General features: G+C 41.3%; 1 protein-coding gene across 2 annotated transcripts; it reads right to left on the bottom strand.

Annotated features, from left to right (window-relative positions):
• Positions 1-444: 444 nt before the first annotated feature.
• On the bottom strand, positions 445-24,582 carry DHRS7 (dehydrogenase/reductase 7). Of its 2 annotated transcripts, XM_082734982.1 has the most exons (8): positions 24,152-24,582; positions 18,222-18,374; positions 13,858-13,964; positions 13,183-13,422; positions 11,035-11,157; positions 9,550-9,765; positions 5,556-5,637; positions 445-525 (listed from the first exon to the last, which is right to left on the bottom strand). In XM_082734982.1, the coding sequence occupies exons 1-7, from the start codon at positions 24,282-24,284 to the stop codon at positions 5,590-5,592; spliced, it is 1,020 nt and encodes a 339-aa protein (XP_082591108.1). In that variant the 5' UTR covers positions 24,285-24,582; the 3' UTR covers positions 445-525; positions 5,556-5,589. The 2 variants fall into 2 exon arrangements, with proteins under 2 accessions (XP_082591108.1, XP_082591107.1); XM_082734981.1 differs by lacking the exon at positions 445-525 and having other exon boundaries at positions 5,381-5,637.
• Between the last annotated feature and the right edge of the window lie 762 nt (positions 24,583-25,344).

Below are 25,344 nucleotides of genomic sequence, written 5' to 3'. Positions count from 1 at the left end.
GTTGCACCAGCTTGCATTCCCAACAGTGTAGGAGGGTTCCCCTTTTTCCGCATCCTCGCCAACATCTGTCATTTCCTGACTTGTTGATTTTAGCCATTGTGACTGGTGTGAGGTGATATCTCATTGTGGTTTTGATTTGTGTTTCCCTGGTGCTGAGTGATATGGAGCACTTTTTCATGTGTCTGTTGGCCATCTGGATGTCTTCTTTGCAGAAATGTCTGTTCATGTCCTCTGCCCATTTCTTTTTTTTTTTTTTTTAAGATTTTATTTATCTATTTGACACAGAGAGATTACAAGTAGGCAGAGAGGCAGGCAGAGAGAGAGGAAGGGAAGCAGGCTCCCTGCTGAGCAGAGAGCCCGATGCGGGACTCGATCCCAGGACCCCGAGATCATGACCTGAGCCGAAGGCAGCGGCCCAACCCACTGAGCCACCCAGGCGCCCCTTCTGCCCATTTCTTGATTGGATTATTTGTGTGCTGTTTTGTTTTGACATTTAATATGGTTGAAATTCAGGTCAAACCCAACCTGAAATGTAAGAAAAGAATTGGTGGAATTCTACACATAGAAAGGCAGCCACTTTTCACAAGGTAGGAGGTACAGAGCAGTGAATCAAAGGGGATATATCATAAGGTAAATGGTGGGATGGGGGAGTGGGCAAGGGAGCCCCATAGACCAGCTACTAGAAAGTGATATAGCCCCAGAACACAAAATGGAATTTTTAGAAATCTCCTCCAAGAGACATTCCTGCCTGAAAGGCACTCAGGTGGCAAAGCAGGACAGAATCGTGGGTGAGGCTGTGTGGTCTCACAGTCACAGAACTCTACGGTCACAGAAAGAATGGGGATACCTGTGCCAGCAGAGCTCCAAGCATCAGAGTGGAGAAACTGGCTACAGTCAGTGAGCCTGGGAGGGGGTTCTGAGCTCAGTTTGCCATAAACCACGAACCAGGGAACAATCTGGCCACCACAGTCCATGCAGGAGCCCTGCAAAGGACAGAAATGTGGTGACCCTCCGCCTTCCTCCCTCCTACTGGAGGAATGGCACAAGCACATGCTGCAGAAGTCTGCAGAGTTTGGTATACACAAAAGTACAGATTGATTTTTCCCTGAGGGTTTACTGGGGGTGGGAGTTGGGGAGGAGTTGATCTTTCAGCTCCAGCACTGGAGATTGGGTGCTTCCATTTTTATATTCATCCTCTAAAGCAGTGTAGTAAGCCTTCAGGGAAAAAAAGCCACATAGAACAACCCAAAGCAGCTTGTACTGAGCTCTGCCCTCTGGGAAGGGGTGGTGCAACTCCTTCTAGGCAAAGACACCTGAAAATCAGTGCAGTGGACCTCTCCCCCAGAGGACCTGCTAGTATATAAGGGGAACACCAACCTTACCAAGTACAAAGAACTGCAAAACTCCAGTGCTAGGCAAAAATAATATATAGAATTTGAGGTTTCCTCTCATGATTCTTTTATTTTTCAGTTTAAAATTTTCCTTTTTTTTTCTTTTTTTCCTTTTCAACTCGTTTCTTATTTCAATTCTTTGTTTTTTAATCTTTTTATTAACTTTCATTTTTACATTTTATAGATATATTCTTCATTTTTGGCTTCCTTTCCCTGTATTCTATTTATCTGTGTGTGTGTGTATATATAGAGAGAGAGAGCGAGAGAGAGAGAGAGAGCGCTTTCTTTACAATTTTGGGATTTATTGTCTTCTAACAAATACACCCAGGACCAAGTAGATCACCCTAATTTGTCCACTTGGAAGATTATATTCTCTCTTTTCTCCATTTTTTCTCTTTAATTTTTTGGTTTCTGACCTCTTCAGATTTGTCTACTATGTATTTCACTTGGGTTTTGGTTGATATTTTTTGTTGTTGTTGTTGTTCTCTCATTTGTCCATTCTTCCCTGGCCAAAATGACTAGAAGAGGAATTCACAACAAAAGAAAGAACCAGAAGTAATAGTGTCTGGCACAGATCTAATTGATATAGCTATAAGTAAAATATCAGAGCTGGAACTCAGGATGATGATGATAAAGTTACTAGCTGGGCTCGAAAAAAGCATAAAAGACACTAGAAAAACTCTTAGTGCAGAAATATATCTAATCAGGTCCAAATTAAAAATTTGGTTTTAGCTGAGATGCAGTCTAAATTGGATGCTCTAACAGCTGGGGTAAGTGAAGCAGAAGAATCCGTGACATAGAAGACAAGATGATGGAAACTAAGGAAGCTGAGGAAAGAAAGAAAAACTAACTTTCCCATGAGGAAAGACCAGAAATCAGCACTACCATAAAGTGAAAAAATAATAGAATTATTGGAGTTCTAGGGGAAGAAAAGATAGAGGGAGAGATGGTATATTTGAGCAAATCATAACTGAGACCTTCCCTAATTTGGGTGAAGGGAGCAGGTATTCAAGTCCAAAAGGTAGAGTCCAAAAAAGCCCTCAAAAATAATAAAAATAGACCAACATGCCGAAATATAATAGTGAAGCTTGCAAATTTCAGAGATAAAAGGAAAATCCTGAAAGCAACTCAAGGCAAATCTCATAACCTACAATGGTGGAAACACTAGGCTGGCAGCAGACCTATCCAGAGATCTAGCAGGCCAGAAAGGGCTGGCATATATTCAGTGTACTAAATGAGAAAGACATGCAGCCAAGAATACTTTATCCAGCTAGGATGTCATTCAGAATGGAAGGAGATAGAGATCTTCCAGGACAAACAGAAACTAAAAGAATTTGTGATCACTTAACAGCCCTGCAAGAAATACTAAAGGGGATCCTATACATGAAAAGAAAGCCCAAAAGTAACATAGACCAGAAAGGAACAAAGACAATATACAGAAACAGGGACTTTACAGATAATACAATGGCACTAAATTCACATCTTAAAATAGTAACTCTGAATGTCATTTATATTCATAAATTTGATAACTTAGACAATTCTTAAAAGCCACGTACTCCTAAAACTCAGCCAAAACTAAAAAATGATGAAATAGACAAACTCAATATATTATAATCACTAAAGAAATTGAATTTTTAATTTAAAATGGCCTGAAAAAGAAAAAAATCTAGACTCAGATGCTCTGGTTTATTTTTAGATTCATCCATGTTGTTGCATGTATCAATGGATCATTCCTTTTTGTTGCTGAGTAGTACTCCCATTATATGGACTATTCTACAGTTTATTTCATTCATGTTGTGGAATTTGGGTTTTTTACAGTGTGGTACTATTATGTAAAAGCTTTTATGAACATTCATTTACAAGTCCTTGTATGAACATATGTTTTCATTTTTCTTGGGAACATACCTAGGACTAGAATGGCTAGAGCATAGGGTAGGTATAGGTTTAAATTTTAAGAAACTGTGAAACTTTTTCAAATCAGTTGTATGTACCATTTTACATTCCCACCAACAGTAGCTGTGTATAAACTGTTATTTCATTTATATAAACTGTAGAAAATGCAAACAAATCTATAGTAACAGAAAGCACATCATTGGTTACCTGGGATGGGATAGGCAGGGGAAATAATTACAAAGGGCACAAAAGAACTTTTGGGGCTGATGAATATATTTGCTGCCTTGGTTGTGCAGTGATTTCACAAGTGTGGCCATGTATGTCAAAACATATAAAGTTGAATACTTTACATATGTGCAGCCCATAGTACATCAACTACACTTCAGTGTTAAAAATAATAATAGATGTTAAAATAATGGGATATTTGTTTGGTAGGATATGTTATTTAGCCTCTGAATAACTGATTGTGAGTGAGGTCTCATGAGACTTACTGGTGCACCCAGTAGTTGAGCAGACTAAATCTAAAGCCATAGCTTCTACTGGTAACTGTGCTAACCAGCTCACCAGCTGTCCCCTTGCACAACCCCATATCTGCCTTTCAGCATTGATGGAATGAGTACACCGTTTCCTTCCCATCTTCAAGGGCCATTTAAGATAATGGTTAGGAAATGAGAGGTCAGGGCAAAATAATAAACTTTTTAAAAAGTGAGTATGTGAACACTTGGTTTCACAGTCCTTGACTATTTTTGACAAAATGAACTTCGACAAAAAGCTGCTTTTCCATCTTGGGTTGCTCACAAAAAAGATAAAAAAAGAAAGGGTTTATACATAATAAAGTATATAATTGTACATGCCATAGAAGAATACCATACAGATGAATTTTTAAAGTAATTTTAATTTATTTATGCCTCTTCTACCCTTGATTGGCTGGAGTAATTGAGCAAACTCAACTCTCATTTTTCCTTCATCCTCATACCATGCTAATTTCAGTCTCTATGAGTTTTCATTCATGACATTCTGGAAGGCTGGCATATTCTCAACAAACCCTAAACATTGGCAAGCACAATGACAAGGTCTGTAGACTTCATGACAAATAAAAACCGACCTGTACTCCAATCTCTTGAAACCTTTGTCTGAATTCCACCCTTTCAAGGCTCATCTTGAAATCTTGCAAAGATCTTGCAAATCATCTTCTCCACAAATGACTTCCACACTATTCTCTATGCTACAGAGGGGTTTCTATATAGTGTAGTGGTTATCATATTCAAGTCGCACTATTCTATATTCAAATCTCTCCCTTTTCTGAGTTATTTATGCTTACAGTCTATATCATGCTATATGACAATGTTATTTTGTAGCATTCTAGAATTGTTCCATTAATTCGTCTTATTTCTACCCCGGGTGCAGTGTAATCAATTAGTCATAATGCCCATTTTCATCACTGGTTGTACAAGAGCACTCTTGTGTATTTTATTTTATCCCCATACTACACCCTCTTTATTCCATTGCTGCTGTACCCCATGGTCTACCTCTGTCATCTTCCCCTTTTCGTAAGGATAGCCACCTGAGGGGAGAGTAATACCTACTTGCTTCGAGCATCTATTTCTTCCTCTATAAAGAAGGATAATACCACATACCTTAGTGGGTTGTTATGAGGAATAAATGAACTAACTCATACAAAGCACCTCAGTACAGCAAAGTGCATATGGCAGAGGCTTGATGATGGCTCCTATGAGCCCTGTTTGCTGCTTCAAATTGTAGTCGTCTGTACCTGTTAGCTCTTCTAAGAGTGTGAGTACCTTAGAGACAGGTCCATTTCAGATACTTCTTTATTATCTCATTTCTCCATACTCTGCTTTGTGTACTATTCCATACATTTATGTTTACTATAATTCTTGGGTTAGCATTCTACTAAACTAGATCTTACGTATATATGCTAGAGTTATTTCGAAATGCTTTTTTTGCTGGAGGGGAGGTGGGTGGGGGGAATGGAGTCAGGGTGATGGGCATTAAGGAGAGCATGTGATGAGGTGAGCACTGGGTATTATATGCAACTGGTGAATCACTAAACTCTACCTCTGAAATTAATTAAAAAAATACAAAAAAATGCTTTTTTTATCCAAGAATGCAGTATGTGTTAATATCTTTATTGCAAGATTCATGGTAATAGTTTATTAATTATTACATGTTGAAAGAAAAGTTGTATCTACTGAAAGTAAAATCGTAAGTTAGTCTTCAGTGTATAAGAAGATTGCTGTTTTTCAATTCTACCTCCGGTGGCTTAAAAAATACAAGTACTCCTCCTTCAGTCATGTTTTGTCTTCCAGGCTTTAAAGTAAGAGATATCTGCATCCTGCAACAAAGTGACAGTAACATGAATCAGACCCTCCTTATATGTACCCTATTTTGTTTTTTACAAATTCCTTCTGTTTTCAGGAGCTATAGCATTATGATTCACTGTTAAGAATCCGTACAAAACCTGAGCAAATGCTTAAATTAGAATAAAAATCATAGCCAGAATTCTAGACCTACACAAAAATATCTCTGTAGGATTTAGCATCATTATATCCTCTATCAGATATAAATATCATATTAGCATCTGCCCATGGCATTTCTTAAATGCTGAAATATCTACCATTACTCTTCTGGACCAGCATATCATACCTCTAATAAATATAAAGAATTGGAGCACTGGGTAGCTCAGTTGGTTAAGCCTCCAACTCCTGATTTCAGCTCAGGTTATGATCTCAGGGTTGTGAGATCGAGCTCCACTCTGGGGCTTCACACTCAGCAGAGGTCTGCTTGAGATTCTCTCCCTCTGCCCCTCCCCTTGCTCATGTTTGCTCGTTCTCTAAATAAATGAACTCTTAAAAAATAAATACAAAGAATAGGTCAGGGTATTTAGAATTGTAGTATCTGACAGATAACTCGAAAATGATTTGTGAACTTCTAGAATCTTGCTTAAAAAAGTAAACCAAGGCAACTCAGTAATTTTTAAGATGTGACATTTCATTGGGCAAGATGTACATTTAACACTTCTAAGAATTTCCACTAAGACAAAATATAAATAATAAATAACACAATTCAGTGCAGCTATTGTTCTTGATCCTGAAAAATAACGTACATTCATAAAAACAAAGTTCCAGACATAATGTTCCTAGCAACAGAAATAAATTCAAGTATTATCAATAAGTACATTTAGTTTGGGATAAGCTATATTGGCATTATCTTAACATAGATGCTTTATAAGCAAATTTCAATAAGTAGATGGATATATATATTTATTTATATATATAATATAGAAAATAATGGGGAAAAAACAGGGAGAAAACTTGAGTTAAAGAAGTGAGGAACAGGGACGCCTGGTGGCTCAGTTGGTTGGACGACTGCCTTCGGCTCAGGTCATGATCCCGGAGTCCCAGGATCAAGTCCCACATCAGGCTCCCAGCTACATGGGGAGTCTGCTTCTCCCTCCGACCTTCTCCTTGCTCGTGCTCTCTCTCACTGTCTCTCTCTCAAATAAATAAATAAAATCTTAAAAAAAAAAAAAGTGAGGAACAATTTTTTCCTTTAGTTGATATGATTTCGTGTAAAGAAGGAGGGATTTTATTTCAGAAATATCCTTGGGAAATGAAAGGATATGCAGTTTATCATTAAAAAAGTGATTAACAGGCTCCTGGGTGGCTCAGTGGGTTAAGCCGCTGCCTTCAGCTCAGGTCATGGATCTCAGGGTCCTGGGATCGAGTCCCGAATTGGGCTCTCTGCTCAGCAGGGAGCCTGCTTCCCTCTCTCTCTCTCTCTGCCTGCCTCTCCGTCTACTTGTGATTTCTCTCTGTCAAATAAGTAAATAAAATCTTTAAAAAAAAAAAGTGATTAACGATAAGACCATGAAGTAAGCAGGAGCTCCCAGGTAGCTTGGTTGCTTAAACATCTGCCTTTGGCTCAGATCATGATCTCGGGTTGTGGGATTGAGCCCATGTCAGTGAGGACTCTCTTTCTCCCTCTCCCTCTGCCCCTCCCCTCTGCTCACACTTTCTCTCAAATAAATAAATAAAACCTATTTTAAAAAAAAAAAAAGACAATGTAATAATATATTAAAGTTAGTGGTAGGAAGAGAAAAGCCATCATTTTAGAAAGGACTTGATTTAATCAAATGCTTGATTTACTGAGTACTGTCTATTTTACAGTTAGATAATCTATAAACAAGACAAAATAATGTTATTGTGGACATTCCAAAAAGCACAACTGCTATAGTGGCACTGAACAGAGCTCTCGCCCCTGGTCCCCTCTTCTCTTGAACCCAATCACTTCTACAATGTATTCTCTCCCTACCCTGTCGCTGAACTCTTTCATCTTTATCTATTAGCTAAATATCCTGCTACCATCAAAACAAAAGCATTAAGAGCTAATACTTAACAAGCATAACACTCCAAGACATGTTTTAAGAGCTTTCCATGTACTTACTCACTCACTCCCCATGACAATCCTATGACTAAGTGCATCATTAATCTCCATTTTGCTGATGGGAAGACTGACGGACAGAGAAGAACTTGCCTGAGATTGAGGGATGAGGTCACAGGATAGAGCTGGGATTTCTACCCAGGGAGCCTGGGTATGAGGCTCCATGTTCAAATAGGTCGTTATATGTCACCTCCCAGCGTGAAGCCCTTTCTTTCTCAGTTCTCATCCATCACTGGGCACAATACCATTCTACCAGTTGTCCTCTGAGTTCAAAAGTCAGATGTAGGGGCGCCTGGGTGGCTCAGTGGTTTGGGCTGCTGCCTTCGGCTCGGGTCATGATCTCAGGGTCCTGGGATCGAGCCCCGCATTGGGCTCCCTGCTCCGCAGGAAGCCTGCTTCCCTCTCTCTCTCTCTCTCTCTCTCTGCCTGCCTCTCTGCCTACTTGTGATCTCTCTCTGTCAAATAAATAAATAAAATCTTTAAAAAAAAAAAAAGTCAGATGTAAATCTTTGATGAACCTCTACCTTTGGAACGATCCCACCCTACATCCCAACATTACCAAAACACTATAAATTGTCCACATTACAACTTGGTAGCCAATGAATGGCCTTCAGTATTTTTCCAGCTTGGAACTTGTTTAATGCATCAAGGAAGTTTTATAACCCTTAAGTCTCTTTAAGCATTTTGGTTGTTTACTTTTTTCACTAATTCATGTTCACTGTCCTGCAAAAACTGGGAACAAATTAAGTGCCTAACAAATTGTGAATCGCTTAAATAGTAGTAGTTTACATAATGATACATATGGTATGCTTTCACTGAATAATTCTCTATATATATCAAACCCTGCTAACTTACTTCTAGAAGAAACAGTCTTTGAAAACATATTTTATGATAGAAACCATCCACAGAAATGGCTTTTATTTCCATTATCATATCTATAATTTTTGGCTTAACTCATTACATTTTCTGTGATCTTTATACATTAAACCCTTGTGATGGTCACAATTTTCTCAGAAATAGCCCATAATATTCCTCACTTTTCTTTAAGAATGAGTGCCAAAAGAATGAATAATCACCGTATTTTTCTCAGACATAGACATTTTGGCACACATCACATATTCACAGTGCTTCCAGAATGAGGCCAAAGGAACCAGCACTACACAGAGAGTGTGCATGTGTTTTAACAGTGCGGTAAGAACTTTGACAGAGTTAAGCACGGGGCTGAGTATACTTCATCCTGGGGAAAAGTGGGAGGGAAGGCCAGGTATCAACCCAAGAAACCCATACCAGGTAGGAACTTGTAGAAAGCAGTAGAGAAAGAGTATTTTGACCCATGCACTGGTCAGGAAGTGTAGAAGACAGAATGTCAATCTTTGATTTGATTTTACCTTGAAGAAACCTCTTTCTCTAAGACCAGTAGTAATTTATAGTAAACCAACAGAAATGCACAGGGGACACAATTCTTTTTATCTCTTTTATATATATCATGAGGTGGATGGAGGGTCAGTAAGAAAAGTTTTCAAGCACTGGAGAATTCATACTTTCCTACAAGACTGATCTGTATTAAGCGGTAGGAGTGCTTGGGTGGCTCAGTCGTTAAGTGTCTGCCTTTGGCTTGGGCCATGATCCCCAGGTCCTGGGATGGAGCCCCGTGTCAGGCTCCCTGCTCAACGTGAAGCCTGCTTCTCCCTCTCCCACTCCCCCTGCTTGTGTTCCCTCTCTCTCACTGTCTCTCTCTCTCTCTGTGTCAAATAAATAAATAAAATCTTAAAAAAGAAGAAAAAAGTATATAAATGGGTCTTACCAAACCATTCTTAAAGTTCTCAATCCTTTTCTTCCCTAATTTGTTGGTTAGCCACCAGGCCCAGGTAGGCATATATTGCCACAAATATGTTATTAATAAAAAAGGCTGATCCGTGATCCAAACTTCTTTCAAGTCATTGGCCATGCTGATTAACATCAGCCGCACACAACGACTGGTCGCCATCTTGTGGGACTGGTCAGTATCAACGCATACGGTCTAAGAAAATGTTAACAAAAGGAAATTAAGTGAATGCTGAGTATTTATCCAAGATATTTCACAGAACTTTTAAGCTAGAAAGGACATAGAGGTCATCTAGTGGAGTGACTCTTTCAGTGGGACTCATGCCCATTTGCAGTACCCATAGCTACTAATGGGTGTCTATAAGCTATTTGTAATATATCCAAAAGCCTAAGAGAAATCATATATTTACCAGATAAGATGGTGCAGGCTCAACAAAAGATGAAGGTTCTTTGCTTTTCCTTAGATCACCTTTAATGTATTTACTGATAACTATATGTCATTTTAGCAATAAAAGTTTTTAAACAAATTACTAATCCACTTAGCAAGAGACATGGACACCATGGGGATAAAATGGAGGAAGAGGATAAACGCAGTTTCTGGTAGTGAACAAATCTGGTAGTGAACAAATCTAGTTAACCCCTACCATTCTACAAATAAACTGAGGCCCAGAGAGGTAGTGACTCAGCTGTGCTCCCACAGACCATTAGCAGTAACCATTTCTACAGTCCAAATCACCTCATTCCTAGAAGAGCACATTCTATTCTACCTTAGAGCCTCCACAGAAAATGTGAAGATATAAATGGTATCTGTAAACTTTTACATACATGCAGAAATAGATTTATGTCTCACCAAAAATCGACCTTCATTGAAAAGAAGAAAAATTTCACGGTCTTTTGTTGGATTTTGTATGACTGAGTGAGACTGAATTCTTCACAGGACATTTGCCTTCCACTGGGTAACACTATGTGTAATTCATGATCTGAGGGAAGCACAGGCCTGTGCTTAGCACAGGTGAAGCTAACCTAAAATTACCTCAGTTTGGCAAAGCTTTTCCTAAGCTCCTTCGCCATTGCCCCTCTTGAAAATCCCAGAAGATTTCATGTACTACAATTCAGCCAGACAGAACCTTTAATGTCACTATGACTTATGAATTGACATGTCACTATGACTTATGAATTGACAGAAGCTAGGCTTTAAGAATATTGACAGCCCACATAACAGTGGATTATTTATAAGCAGTATCTTCTCAGTTTCTTTAGCCTTTATTAAAACTTAATGCCAAAGCACCATCAGCTAACCTTAACAGTGTTCCAGGTGCCATAAGGTTAAGTATTGTAAATCATTCATAACATGGTAACATGTTAGTCTAACATGTCAGAAAAAATTCTAAGCCCTGAGACATAGTGATACAATATCAATATATAACCACTAAATCATTTAAATTATTCTCTGAGGCATTTTTACCTTTTGGACATCTCCAACTAGGGAATTCTTCACAATATTTGATTGCACAGGTCCTGGACAAATGTTAGATACAACTATACCTGGGTATGTAGCAAGTTCAGCTCGGAGGCAGTTAAAAAAACCCTAATACGAAAAAAAAAAAAAAAGGCAAATAAAATTAAATACACATATCTCATTTGCTATTAGCATGAAATTACTTTTCTTTAACTTTTTATGGAGGACAATTATCAAAATACGCTTTGAAATGCCTATAAAAGATGTGAAATATAATTGGGCAACCTTACTAAATAACTTTAAGTGTAAGACTGGGAGCAATATAGGACAGGCATGTTCAGGCATTGTCACCTTCCGGTAGTAACGGTTCGCCCCTCTTGGCAGTGGTGGCTCATGGCATCAGTGATTTTTTATGGTACATGCTGGACAAGTGGAAAACCATCCCTGGAGATTATTCTGACATACCCTGCTCAGACCATCCCTAGCTCCCCACTCCCAAAGAGCTGTGTGTTCTCCACTGAGAATCACTGAGGTTGGGCCACTTTTATCCCTCAAAGTGGTCTAAAGTGCCAGTGCTGGCATAAGAAGGAGAGAGAGGGGTTAGTAATACCTAAGAGAAATTATCAAAGAGGAAGAAGAATTCAACATTTTCTATGTATATTACTATTTTAACAGACAATTCATTTCAGCAGACATTTACTTTTAGGGTTAGCAAGAGAGTACGTGGCTGGTTAAAAAGTAGTATGTGTGCTTACTTGATGGCTTTTGTAGACACAAGCTAGACTCTATAGATTTAAAGATACTGGCTATTTCTAAACCGAATAGGGAGTAAACATCTACTTCCCCTTATCTCTTTTCTAAATTAGGAAATGTTCCAAGACTGCATAGGTATAAGCTGAGTTAACAACTGAAGAGACTAAACAGCTAACTCAGAATGTGTTCTTTTAATGTCCACCATTAACCAGTTACCAGCTTCCAATGCTGACCACCAATCAACAGGGGCAGGTAGGGCTCCTGAGTCAGAGATTAATAAAGTGTCTACCTCAAACGGACAGGAAAAAAGGCTTTTTGTAAATTCAAGAACTTTCATACCCTTAACCTTTCGCCTCTGTGTAGCAAAAAAGGATGAGGACACCACGAAAGCCAACATGTCAGATGCTAATGCACCCCCTTGTCTGCAATCACATCTGGTACAGAGTATAAACTTTGCAATGATAAACAAATTCACTTTAGAGCTTGCTGGGAATCAAGAAAGGAAAAACATTCTTAGAAAAGTGCTTCCTGGTCCCAGGGTTCAGCTACTGGTTTAACTAACTATAGAGTCTCAACCTGCCATGTTGTAGCAGACGATCAAATCCAGCAGCACAACAGTGAGTCCTGGAGGGCAGGCCAGGCTGTGTTTCACTGAAAGCACTCTGCATGTCATGAGAAAGTTGACTGCCTTCCCTTATCTGCCTGCCTGAGACTTGCCCAATGGCTCTGCAAGAAGTGACTACTAACCCAGCACCAAATATGGGGATGTCGGCAGTGTGGTCACCGGTTCACCACTCTGCAACTGTCCACTCTCTGCAGTCAAGCTTTTCTCCTAGCCTCTGCCATGACTAGCTTTTCTTTCAGTGAAGCCATGGTCAGCAGATTCAAGCCGAGCCCTAGTAAGAATATGAAGCCCAGGGCTACTCATCTAGTGGGGAGCTCCTATTTCTGACATGCACATGTAGTTAGATCAGAGAAAATAAATGCCCACTACAATGGGGAAGGAAAAGGAAGCCACAAAAATGAGAATGACAAATACAACCTCAAGTGTGTGTGGAAGAAATGAGGTGTAGATCCCAAATTTGCCACAAAGATCTGGTAAAGATGAAGATAAGGGTGACAGGCTGACAAGACTAAACACTTCTTGAGGGTAGGGACCATTTCTTTATATCTCCATGTTGCAGTGCATGGCATAGCACTTGATACGTGTTTGCTGAATTAGGAAGATGCCTGTGAGATTCAAGTCCTTTTCAGCATCTTCTGGATATGTCCTCTAACAGAAGTCTCCATGGGTCATTCTTGCTCTTTCCTTACATCACTGCCCAGTTCCCATAACCTCTTGCAGAAATGGCCATATCTCCCATATACATATTTAGATCAGTACCATCAGAGCAGCCTTACCCGCAGAGCATGTTTGCTGGCACAGTATCCAGTAGAAAGGGGTGCAGATATGATACCCAGGAGGCTATTCACGGTAACAATCTTTCCTTGCTTCCTCTCGATCATGTGAGGCAGAACACACAATGTCAAGGACACTGTCCCTAAGTAGTTAAGTTCTATTAGCTCTTTGAAGACATCCAGGCTGGTGTCCACACCCAAAGAACGCTGGGATCTTCCAGCATTGTTGACCAGAATGTCGATCTAGTTAAATAAAATCAGAAAAAGGCACTTTGGGGATGACCTGTAAATGGATTGATGCAGTTCTTAGGGATAGTCTGTTGTATCATTAACTTGAAAAAAATCAATGGAATGGTGAATTTCCAAAAGTCAGCAAGAAAGAGAGAAAATAAAACCAGAATTCACCTATGGAAATAATTTCCCATCATAAGTGACTTTTTATAAATACCACAAAAATAAAAGGCACAGTGAATTTTTACTTTCTTTTGTTTACATCAAGGAATTAGTACTTATTAAGGTATGGAAAGTACAAATTACATAAAGCCAAGACTGTGAGTATAAGAGACTCATGGGCACAGGGACCCATTTACCTAAAGCCCTTTCAGTATAGCACAAAGATGGGAATCTCTTTCATATCTGTGTCAAAGCAAGACTTGTTGATTCAAAATGGCTCCTTACTTTACCAAACTCCTGGAGAACCACTTTGGTGGCCGCTTCATGGGAACTTCTGTCAGTCAGGTCAAGTGGCAAAATGAGTATATCTTTTTCTTTTAAATTGCCATTCTCTAGATAAACACATTTAAAAATTAGTACCGAAGTCAGGAGAGTTCAATCAGGCTTCTCACTACTTGCATTAGGTTTAACACCCACCCTACAACTCGACTTGGCAACAAACTCATTTCTGGCGGCTTTGTGGAAGAATTTCTCTCAGTGACCGAGAGGACTGGTGGTAATGAGGCAACATCTTTTTTTTTTTAAACATTTTTTTTTAAGATTTTATTTATTTATTTGACAGACAGATCACAAGGAGGCAGAGAGGCAGGGAGAGAGAGAGAGAGGGAAGCAGGCTCCCTGCCAAACAGAGAGCCTGATGTGGGGCTCCATCCCCTGGGATCATGACCTGAGCTGAGGGCAGAGGCTTTAACGGCTGAGCCAACCACCTGCCCCGAGGCAACATCTTTTTTTTTTTTTTTTTTTTTAGTTTTATTTATTTGACAGAGACAGATCACAAGTAGGCAGAAAGGCAGATGGGGGGGGGGGGCAGGCTCCCTGCTAAGCAGAGAGCCCGTTGCAGGACTCGATCTCAGGACCCTGAGATCATGACCTGAGCCGAAGGCAGTGGCTTAACCCACTGAGCCACCCAGGTGTCCCCTGAGACAACATCTTATTAAACAAAAACCTAGCTGGGTCCCCAGGAAGTAGAGTGGCTCTCCTCAACATGAATATATACAGTCTAACATTGGAACATGCTCTAAAAGAAATCAAGATTAAGCTACAAGCAAAAAAAAAAAAAAAAAAAAGCAGAAATTTTAGAGCTATTTCTTTAGAAAAATGTACAGAGGTACATTTGTCTTATGATAGGTGCACAAAGTATAGCTGCCCTTTACACACATTAAAAAGAAAAACAATTTAGGCCTTCAGAGTTCCCCACTCACATGACACATAGGCACTTCCTTCCAGAGAAAAGGATTCCAGGAAGCAAACAAGGAACAGGGCACAATCCTGAAATACCCAATCAAGAAACAGATGGAGCTAGATTAGCCCTTTCCGTGGCTACTCATCAAAAGAATAAGGCCCTAATATTGATATACAACAAGTGGGGCGCCTGGGTGGCTCAGTGGGTTAAGCCTCTGCCTTTGGCTCAGGTCATGATCTCAGGGTCCTGGGATCAGGCCCTGCATCTTCCCCTTCTCTCTCTGCCTGCCTCTCTGCCTACTTGTGATCTCTCTCTCAAATAAATAAGATCTTAAAAAAGAAAAAAGAAAAAGAAATGCAATAAGTAATGCCAATTAGAAAAACAAGCAAGGAGAGGAAATAAAAGGGGTAGAAAGGATTTATGGGAAAGTCTAAACTGTGAAACATGAACTATTTAAGAGAAATGGAAATGCTTGCACCAGTGATCGGACAGAAGAAAGGAAAACAACCAGCCTCCCTCCAGCCAAGAAATGCGGACATGGTTTGCTTCTGCCAGTACAGGACTTGCCAGTCTCAACAGCTGGAGGAACAGCTACCATGGGAGTGTCGCTGTGCAAAACCCAAGAGGCCTCTGATAGCAACACTGGGAAAGAGGCCTTGCGGACCTGTCTGTTGACTCCCCTTTTTTGGGTGGTTAATGTTTAAAGAACAACAGGTAGACAGATAACCAAAAGAATGGTCTGCCTGAAAATTCAAAATTATCTCATTTTAGGGACTAAATGCCCCATGAGAAATAACCACTTTATAACTTGAGACTGCTTTCATATGACTATAACTATACCAAACCCAGGCCCCCCAAAATAAAAAATTAACATGGTTGCTCAATTTATGAATATGAATATGATCTCAAGCTGCATTTTAAAACCTATTCAATTCCTATTCTTTCCCTTTTTTTTTGCTCTTTCATTTTTATAACAAAAATCTTATAGCATCCCATATGACTTTAATAGCTGACATTTTAGCAAAATGAAGGATCCTTTCTAATTAAATTTCTGTGGTTACATACATGTATGCCGTACATAACAATCAAACTGTTCTTTCTCTAAGACAAAAATAAAAAGGTATGTGGTCACTGAAAACCCACCAGCATTTGAAGGAATTGGTGGTCACTCCCTAATAGCAAGGGTCAGTGCAAAAGAAACGTAGAAAGGCACACATAGATCAGTGAAACAGAATAGAAAATCCAGAAATAAGCCCACAATGATATGGCCAATTAAATCTTTTACAAAGCAGGAAAGACTACCCAATGGGAAAAAGACTCTTCAACAAATGGTGTGGGGAGAACTGGACAGCAACATGTGAAAGAATGAAACCTGGACCACCTTCTTACAGCATACACAAATATAAATTCAAAATGGATTAAAGACCTAAATGTGAGACAGGAAACCATCAAAAGAAGGGAGAGGTGCACGGGTGGCTCAGTCGGCTAAGTATCCTACTTTTGATATCCGCTCAGGTCTTGATCTCAGGGTCACTTATGTTTAAGCCCCATGCTGGGCTCCAGGCTGGGATTGCAGCCTACTTAAAAAGACAAACGAAAATCCTAGAAGGGAACACTGGCAGTAACTTCTTTGACATTAACTACGGCAACTTCCTCCTCGCTATGTCTCTTGCGGCAAGGGAAACAAAAGCTATTGGGCCTACATCAAAATAAAAAGCTTCTGTACAACCAAGGAAGCCATCAACAAAACTAAAAGGCAACCTACTGAATGGGAGAAGATATTTGCAAATGACATATCCAGTGAAAGCCTAGTATCCAAAACATATAAACAACTTACAAAAACTCAACTCCCCCAAAATGAACAACCCAATTTGTAAGTGGACATAATTTGCAATGACAAGGATGGAGCTAGAATATTATGCTGAGCGAAGTTAGTCAGTCAGTCAGAGAGAGACAAATAGCACATGATTTCACTCATATGTGGAATTTAAGAAACAAAACTATTTTAGTATGTATACTGCGAAAGCGAGCACTAAGAAACAAAAGAAACAACTATAAAGAAAAAAGAAAGAGAGGCAAACCAAGAAGCGGACTCTTAACTATAGAGAACAAACTGATGGCTCCTCGAGGTGAGGTGGGAGGGGGGGCAAAGAGGGAGGAGGTGAGCTGAATAGGTGATGGGGAGTAAGGAGCGCAAACTCACGATGAGCTCCAGGTGCTGAATCAGTGAACTGTACACCTGAGACTAATAATACATTGCATGTTAACTAACTGGAATTTAAATAAAAACCTTAAAAAAAATGAGCAGAAAAAAATGAACAGACATTTCTCTACAGAAAATATTCAGATAGCCCACAGACACATGAAAAGATGCTCATCATCACTTATCATGAGGGAAATGCAAATCAAAACTATAATGAGATGTCACCTCTCACCTGTCAGAATGGCTAAAACCAAAAGCACAACAAACAACACATGTTAGTGAGGATGTGGAGAGAAAGACACTGATGTACTGTTGGTCAAAATGCAAAGTGGTCCAGCCACTGTGGAAGACAGCGTGAAGCTTCCTCAAAAACTAAAAAATAGAACTATCTTCAATCCAGTAATTGCACTACTGGGTACCTACCTAAAGAATACAAAAACACTAATTCAAAGGGATACATGCACCCCTATGTTATGGCAGCATTATGTACAATAGCCAAGATATGGATGTGGCCCAAGTGTCCACCGATTGATGAATGCACCAAGAAGTTGTGGTGTGTATATACAATGAAATACTACTCAGCCATAAAAAAAAGAATGAAATCTTGCCATTTGCAGAGACATGGATGGAGCTAAGAAGTAGAAAGTAGAATGTCAGTAGATAAGTTAGTCAGAGAAAGACAAATACCACATGATTTCACTTATTCGTGGAATTTAAGAAGCAGAATAATCAAGCAAAGTGGTAAAAGAGTGAGAGACAACCCAGGAAACAGACTCCTAACTCTAGAGAACAAACTGATGGTTACCAGAGGAGAGGTGGCTAAGGGGAGGGGTTTAAATAGGTTATGGGATTAAGGAGTGACTCACTTTGATGAGCACCTGGAGATGTATGGAAGTGCTGAATCAGTACACTGTACACCTGACACGAATATTACACTGTATGTCAACTAGCTAGAAATAAGGCTTAAAAAAAAAAAAAAGTGAACTAGAAAGGTGTCAGGAAAAGAGAAGAAAAAGGCAAGGGCAGCTCATGAAGAGATGCCCAAATGAAGAAGATTTGAATCTGAGTATTGGAAGCATTTGGAACCAGAGGAGACTGCCTGGGAAAATCCCACTCTTTCCTCTTAAAATTCTCAGAATTGTATTTGAATTCGGATTCTGGTTTATTTCTAGGAAGCACTGCTGCCATTTTAGGTTTACTCACCAAGGCACTTTCTCTTCACCCTTTCCAGCTCCTGCACTCTTCTGGCGGACAGCACAAGGGACACTCCCAGTTTAGACAGCTGGTAAGCCAGCTCCTCACCGATCCCACTCGACGCTCCAGTCACCCATATCACCATGTCGGTCAGCTCCCATTCTAGGGAGAAAAACGTGGGCAGTGAGCAGGAAATGGGCTGTGGATTACACCCATAAAAAAGATAGTCATAAACAATACCACTAAATATGAAGACAATAATATGTGGGGTTTAAAAGTTTAAATATCCTCTATTTACGGCCTTGATACTGGTGATGATCTCACAGGTATACGCTTACCTCAAACTCACTGAGTTGTATACATTAAATATGTACCGTTTTTTACATGCTAATCGTACCTCAATAAAGTGATTTTAAAAGTTTTTAATTTAATATCCTCAGAAACCCCTCCTACCTAATTTTTTTTTTAAAAAAGGCATGAATACAAGGACGTCTGTTGGCTCAGTCAATTAAGTGTCTGCCTTTGGCTCAGGTCATGATCCCCAGGATCCTGGGATCAAGCCCCACATTGGGCCTCCCCACTCTGTGGGCAGTCAGCTGGTTGCTCTGGCCCTCCCCCTGCTCCTGCTTGCTCTCTCTCTCTCTCTCTCAAATAAGTAAAAAACAAAACAATAAACAAGGAATCACACTTCTTTTTTTTTTTTTAAGATTTTTATTTATTTGACAGAGGGAGAGAGACAGTGAGAGAGGGAATACAAGCAGGGGAAGCAGGAGAGGGAAAAGAAGGCTTCCTGCTGACCAGGGAGCCCCATGTGGGCCTGGATCCCAGGATGCTGGGATCAGCACCTGAGCCAAAGGCAGACACTTAATGATTGAGCCGCCCAGGCGCCCCACCACACACACTTCTGATTTGAGATCATAAAAAATAAAATTGGGAAATCAGTTTACTGTTTTAGTCAGACCATGCTAAAACCTGTCTAGTAACATATTACAAGCTCTGGAGACTTCCAGGGTTCAGATCCTGGCTCCACCACACACAGCAAGGAAACGCCCTGCTGTGAAAACTTGGTGCCTTAATGTTCCACAACTGGAAAACTGGATTAGTAAAATCTCCCTCATAGCATTGTTGAGAAAAAAAAATGAGTTAAAATAAATATCCAGAGCAGAGTCTGACACATACTCAGTGCTTAGTAAAATGTTAACTACTTATTGCTAAAAGTGTTTAACAAATAGACTCTGCAGCAGCAACACACAGAATATTCACCCAATAATATGCATACTCTAATTTCTCCAGCCAGGGAGAAGGGGGTTCTTAACTATAAAGGTTTAATACTTCTTATTACTTCCTACATGCTTAAACACATTACCTTATTAGAACCCTCACAAGAAACTTATGAAGTAAGAATTATCTTAATTTTATAAACAAGGAAATGAAACAGGATTACAGACATTACCCCACTAGACTGCAAATTCCCTTAAGGCTGGGACCCTGTCTGCCTTGTTCACTATTCAGCGCCTAGCACAGACACTGGAATATAGAAAGAACTACATCAGTAACTGTGGAGTAAGCACCCCACTCCAGCAGAGCTGGGATATAAGCTCAGGTACATCTAGCTCCAAAGCCACACCCTGACCAGTGGTGCCCACATTTTAATATGATCAATCCTATAAAACTCAACTGTTTCTTAGATGTTCAAGAAAATAAAACTTGTCTTCAGGAAAGAGGTTTCACGTAAATATCTGAATCAAGCCTGGAAACATCCCAAATACTATGTCTAGGCGACAATGCCTTCCTGTCATATGATGGACTTCTATGGAAATGCACAACAGAGGACTCCTTCAGGAAGAACAGAATGTACATTCAGACTGACCTCTCATTATTCCAAAATTCTGCAATACTCAGACTAGAGAGTAAATAAAACTATTTACTAACTGGCATACAGCTCACAAAAATTTCTTCCTGTTTACACCACTAAGCAAATATGACTTGAAACAAATAATGAAAACCATTAGGGTCTTGCTTACCTCAGGACACCTATAGATCTGGCCCAGCCTGGAGAAGAAAACTTGTGTATTTAGCACCAACTTTTGTTTCCCAGTTCCAGAGAATCTAACAGACACAAAGGCCTCCCCTACACAGTCTCTAAAAGCAGATTCTCAGAGTTGGAAGGAAACTTCACAAGAGTTCCAGCCCCAATCCAGTTTGAGAATTCTCTCCTCAAGCTGTTGACTAACGTCTATTTAATTCCCTCAAAGGATGTGGAAGCTAGTTCTCTCCAAAGCACCCCCTCCTTCCTTGGACTAGTCTGATCATTCAAGGAGTCAAGGATTCTTTCTTATATTGTGATCTACCTTTAACTTCTGCAGCTCCGTATCAGTTGGCAACAGCTTTGCTTGTATTAACAGAAAAAATAAATCACGCCTGGCTCACATATTGACAGTCCCTTGTGTATCTGAAGATAGCTTACGTGTCTTCCCTAAATCCTCTCAACTCTTGCTTCTCTTAGGGTAAATAAACACCTCCAATGTCTGTGACCTTCCCTCAGATGACATGGCTTCAGGTTTCCTCGCTACTTGGCTCACACCCCTTTGTACAAACTCTAGCTGGGCAATGTTCCTATTGAACAGAACTGGCCAGAGAAAGATCCAGGACTCCCATGAGGTCCGGGCAATGGCTTGCTTGGCCACTGGGGTGTCCCAGGGTCTAGCACAGAGGCCTTGACACATACAAGTGTGGAGGCCAAGAAAAGCAAGGCTGTACCCACCTCGAGTCTAGCCCTGACGTAAGTACAGCCATCTTGACAAAGCAAAAGCTGGCACCTTGTACCCCTCTCCACCCACTCCCCTCAGTAATATGTGTGACATTCCTCAGGCACCCCTGGCTGCCCTAAAAGAAAAACAAATAGTTAACTAGCAGAGACCACAATCCTGCAAGACAGGAGTCTCCCTTGGTTTATAAATATCCTAGAGATTTACAATAAAGAAGCTATCTTATCAATAGCCCAACTTCCAGAGATAAGTAATTTAGTTACTTATAAAACTGAAGGAGGCTGAGGCAGAAGAAAATGGAAATAAAGTTAAACCTAAACCTCACTAACAAGAACGCTTGATAGGAGGAATGTGACATTCCACCAGGAAACTCCCAATTGTGGTCATGTTAGTGCCTCATTAGAGGGGGAAATGGCCTTGACTTGATAATAGCCAGGCCTCCAATATCCTGACAGTCTTCTTTACCCTGACAGACCTTCTGAACATCCTCTTTGTCCTCACCTACTGCTGAGCCAACAGTTGTGGCCCAATCCGAGTAGGGGTGCCACCCCTAATCTGCCTTTAAAAACTCTGACTGTAATCCAGTTCGGGGTCCAAGTCCCTGCTCCGCTGTGTCGGGGTACACTTGGGTCCAAGCTTAAGCTTGCCAAATAAACCCTCGTGCGATTGCATCGGTGTTGGCTCCTTGGTGGTCTCTCGGACACAAAAACTCAGGCATAACACAAGCAGCCATTCAGAAGATACCTACTGTGGACTGCCTTGTGTTGCTTCACACACTACATGCCTCCCACACCTGCCAAATCTTTTTTGGCAGTCATTTGAAAGACGACTCACATGGTGGTTACTGCCAACTAAAACTTGAATTTTCCTCTGGTGTGCTGCTGCTGCTGCTGGAGATTTCCTACTCTGGACTTGTGCCATGGATTTTTCTGGATCTCTGTGCAATATCTATAGTCACCATGGGAGATACACCCTTGGAAACATGGAGAATTTCTCTAGAAGGATACATAAAAGATTGGAAAAGTTGGTTGACTTCAGAGAAGCATATTTGGTGTTTGGGGGCAGCTTTTAATCATATATCCTTTTGTGTTGTTAACTTTTGTAGCATGTGAGTATATTGTCTATTTTCTAAGGTGACAAAATAATAAACCAATGGAGAAGACAAGGAGGATTTACTTATTTACAAACCTATCTATGTATATCTATCTATGTATCTATATATTTTTTTACCTTAATAGAGTCTGCCTATCTTTTCAGTCTAAATCGTTCTGGGAATCTGATGGGGACCTGAGTGTAACTCCATGTGCCTTTAACTTTGTTTTATTATCACACTCCCAACCCACAGTATACTTTCTAGTGTTTTTTTTTTCCCTAAAAACTCCCTCAAATTTTTAACACCAGATATACTGTACCCCCATTTATGTGTTCTGTACTTTATACATAAACAAAGAGTTCTCGAAACCTTACTCTACAGTCAACACAGGTTTAAGAATGACTAAATTTGGGGCGCCTGGGTGGCGCAGTGGGTTAAAGCCTCTGCCTTCGCCTCAGGTCATGATCCCAGGGTCCTGGGATGGAGCCCCGCATTGGGGGGGTCTCTGGTCAGCAGGGAGCCTGCTTCCTCCTCTCTCTCTGCCTACTTGTGATCTTTGTCAAATAATTAAATAAAATCTTTTAAAAAATTTTTAAAAAAGAATGACTAAATTTAAAAACAAAGTTAAATTAAAATTTAAAAGCCATTAGCATGCAAGTTACCCTATTCTAAAAGTTCATAATAATAGCAATGTAACTAAATGTATCTTAAAATCCTTCAAAATTATTTTTCCAACTAAAGTAAAACACTGAAAAGATTAAATGAATTTCCTAAAAACTATTTTTGGTCAACTTTTAATTTTTGCTTGATATGTGATAATAACTTTAACCAGCTGTTAATTATTCATTCAGGCATTGGCAACATTCTTCCTCTTCAGCACTTTACATAACTAATGGATCAGATAACTTTTGCAGAATTAAATTAAAAAAACTATTTTTAGGTAATCCTAAATCAAAATTAACACAAAAGCACTCAGGATCAAATGGAAATATCCACAAAGCAGAGGGCAGCCATCGGACAAGAGAAGGACTCATCCAGAGGTCTGACAATCACAAGCACCTCTTTGACACCGTTTTGTAGCGTTGACCCTGCATAGGTGTATTTCCACCAACTCAATAATATCAGCACTCCAGATGTTATCCCCGAGAAAATGCAACGAGACAAATGAAATATTAAGGAATAAGACTTTGTGCGGTAGGGCTGAGCTTTAGAGGAACACGAAGCACTGTACCATCTAAGACTTTAATCCTCAGGAACCAGTTTTGACACCCTTGGGAGCCATATCGCTGCCCTGCCCTCCCAGGACCGCTTGCAAAGAAGAGTAAACTTCCTCACATGTGTTTTGGGTATGGTCACACAGGAAACTAGGTGCAGGCAAACCCCACTTCCCCTAGCGCTCACAGATCCAACGCCTAGCTCCGGGTACCTCAGATTAATAACGCCTACTTTGCAAGAGTCGCTGTAAAGGCTAGAGGTCGTGTCACATCGCTTGCGCACAAAGAATGTGTTTAGGAAACAACCACCAAATTCTAACCAGGGTACAGATGAAAGTGGGAGAGGCAGAATGCCCCTCAGAATGCCAGCGATGATCTCGCCCCGGGTAAAATCCAGTTCTTTCCGGGGTGATACTTTCATCCCAGTACGTGCGCAGGGGGGTAAGTCCGGACACTCACTTTACTTCACCACTCGCGACAACTTGAGGAAGGAGATGAACCGGGCTCCGGTTATCAAAAGGAGACTCCTTTACAAACTCAGGGGACCCGCACTGCTCGTCAAAGTGGTGGACTCCGTGGACGCAGCAGCAGAGCCCTTGGGAGCCCGGGTAAGAATTTCGGGTCCCGAGGGCGCTCCGCCCATTCCGGCGCCCTCCTCGTTCGCCAAGCGGGCAAGACCTCGCTGACCCCCGCGAGAGACAAAGGGACAGGACCGCCTCGTTGGCCACGGCTTTTTCCTCCCCCACAGGCAGCCCCAAGGAAAGGCGGGGAAGCTCCACGCCAGCCGGAGGGATGCGGCGACACCGGGCACGGCCGCACGGAGCCCGGCATCCCCCCACGGGTGGCGCGGCTGCGGGGCCTCACCTGGGCGTCGCCCCTGCCACTCGGCCCACAGCAGAGTCAGGTCGCCATCGGCTCGCAGGAAGCGCAGCAGCTGCACCACGAGCGCGACGAGCGCGCACAGCGCCAGCAGCCACAGTAGCATCTCCCAGCTCATCGCGGCCGCGCGCGCCGGGTTCGGCGGGAGGAAGACTGACCTCGCAGGAGCGCACAGGACTCAGCGCGGCCGCCAGCCCCGAGGCCGGAGAGCGGCGCGGCTCCGCCCAGCTAGTGGAGGGGGGGCTGGTGGGGGGGGGGGCGGTCCCGAAGCGTCCAGTTCCGCACCGCCCTCACACCGCCCCTCCAACCCCGCCGGCTGGGAGCCGCGCCCTGGGCTGAGCGGAGGATGTTGGGAATCGCCCCACGCAGCGCCCGGAGTCCCGAACCCCGAAACTGCTGCGCTCGCTCCGCCTGCGTCTGCGCCTGAGAAAGGTTGCAGAGGCGACAGAAGGCATGGAGGGCTTGAAGTCGCGGCGGGAGGGCTGTTCGTACAGCAGCCACAAGGTTTGTCCTACCAAGAACAACTCCTGTTGTTTCAAGGCTCGGGTTGTGTCAAAAGGAAGAGCACAATTGGTCCGACCTAGGATCCCGATTCCCACCATCCTCGTCTTTCTTTCTTTAACTCAATGAAAGGAACAGACTATCAATTTTCCACCCACGCCAGGCACTCACCCTCCACCCCCATCCAATGAACCCTACTCTGAGTTGCCACCTTGTCGGTTCAGATTCGAAAAGCTGTTGCAAAAGACACCTGCCTGGCTCCTGGACGGGAAAGTGCAGTTTCAGTCAAACTGTGCATGAGCACTGGCTGTAGGAGCAGAATTGGAGACCTGAGCCCAGCTGGTGCCGTCTTCGGCAGCCTAAGTAAATTATTTGTCTTTAGGTACCTACAAAGAATAGAGAAGTTTAAATGAGAAAATGCCTGTGAAGGACACAGTAGCTCATACACAGTGATTATATGTATTCTTTTATAATTATGAGAATTGTAGTTTTTAATTGTTATTTGTTTCCTTTAGTTCTTAGATTCCAACCTGAAAGACACACTTTGTTCATAAACTTATATATTTTAGACCTAAAGAATTACCCTTGCACGTGAAAGCAATAAGAATGTTTTCAATTGTGATGCATCAGGTACTGTTGTGATATGGGTCTGATTCTAGGAAGACCTACACTAGCTA

The sequence above is a fragment of the Mustela nivalis genome, assembly GCF_964662115.1.
Source record: "Mustela nivalis genome assembly, chromosome: 6".
Classification (NCBI taxonomy): domain Eukaryota; kingdom Metazoa; phylum Chordata; class Mammalia; order Carnivora; family Mustelidae; genus Mustela; species Mustela nivalis.
This window is presented reverse-complemented; position numbering and strand designations above follow the sequence as displayed.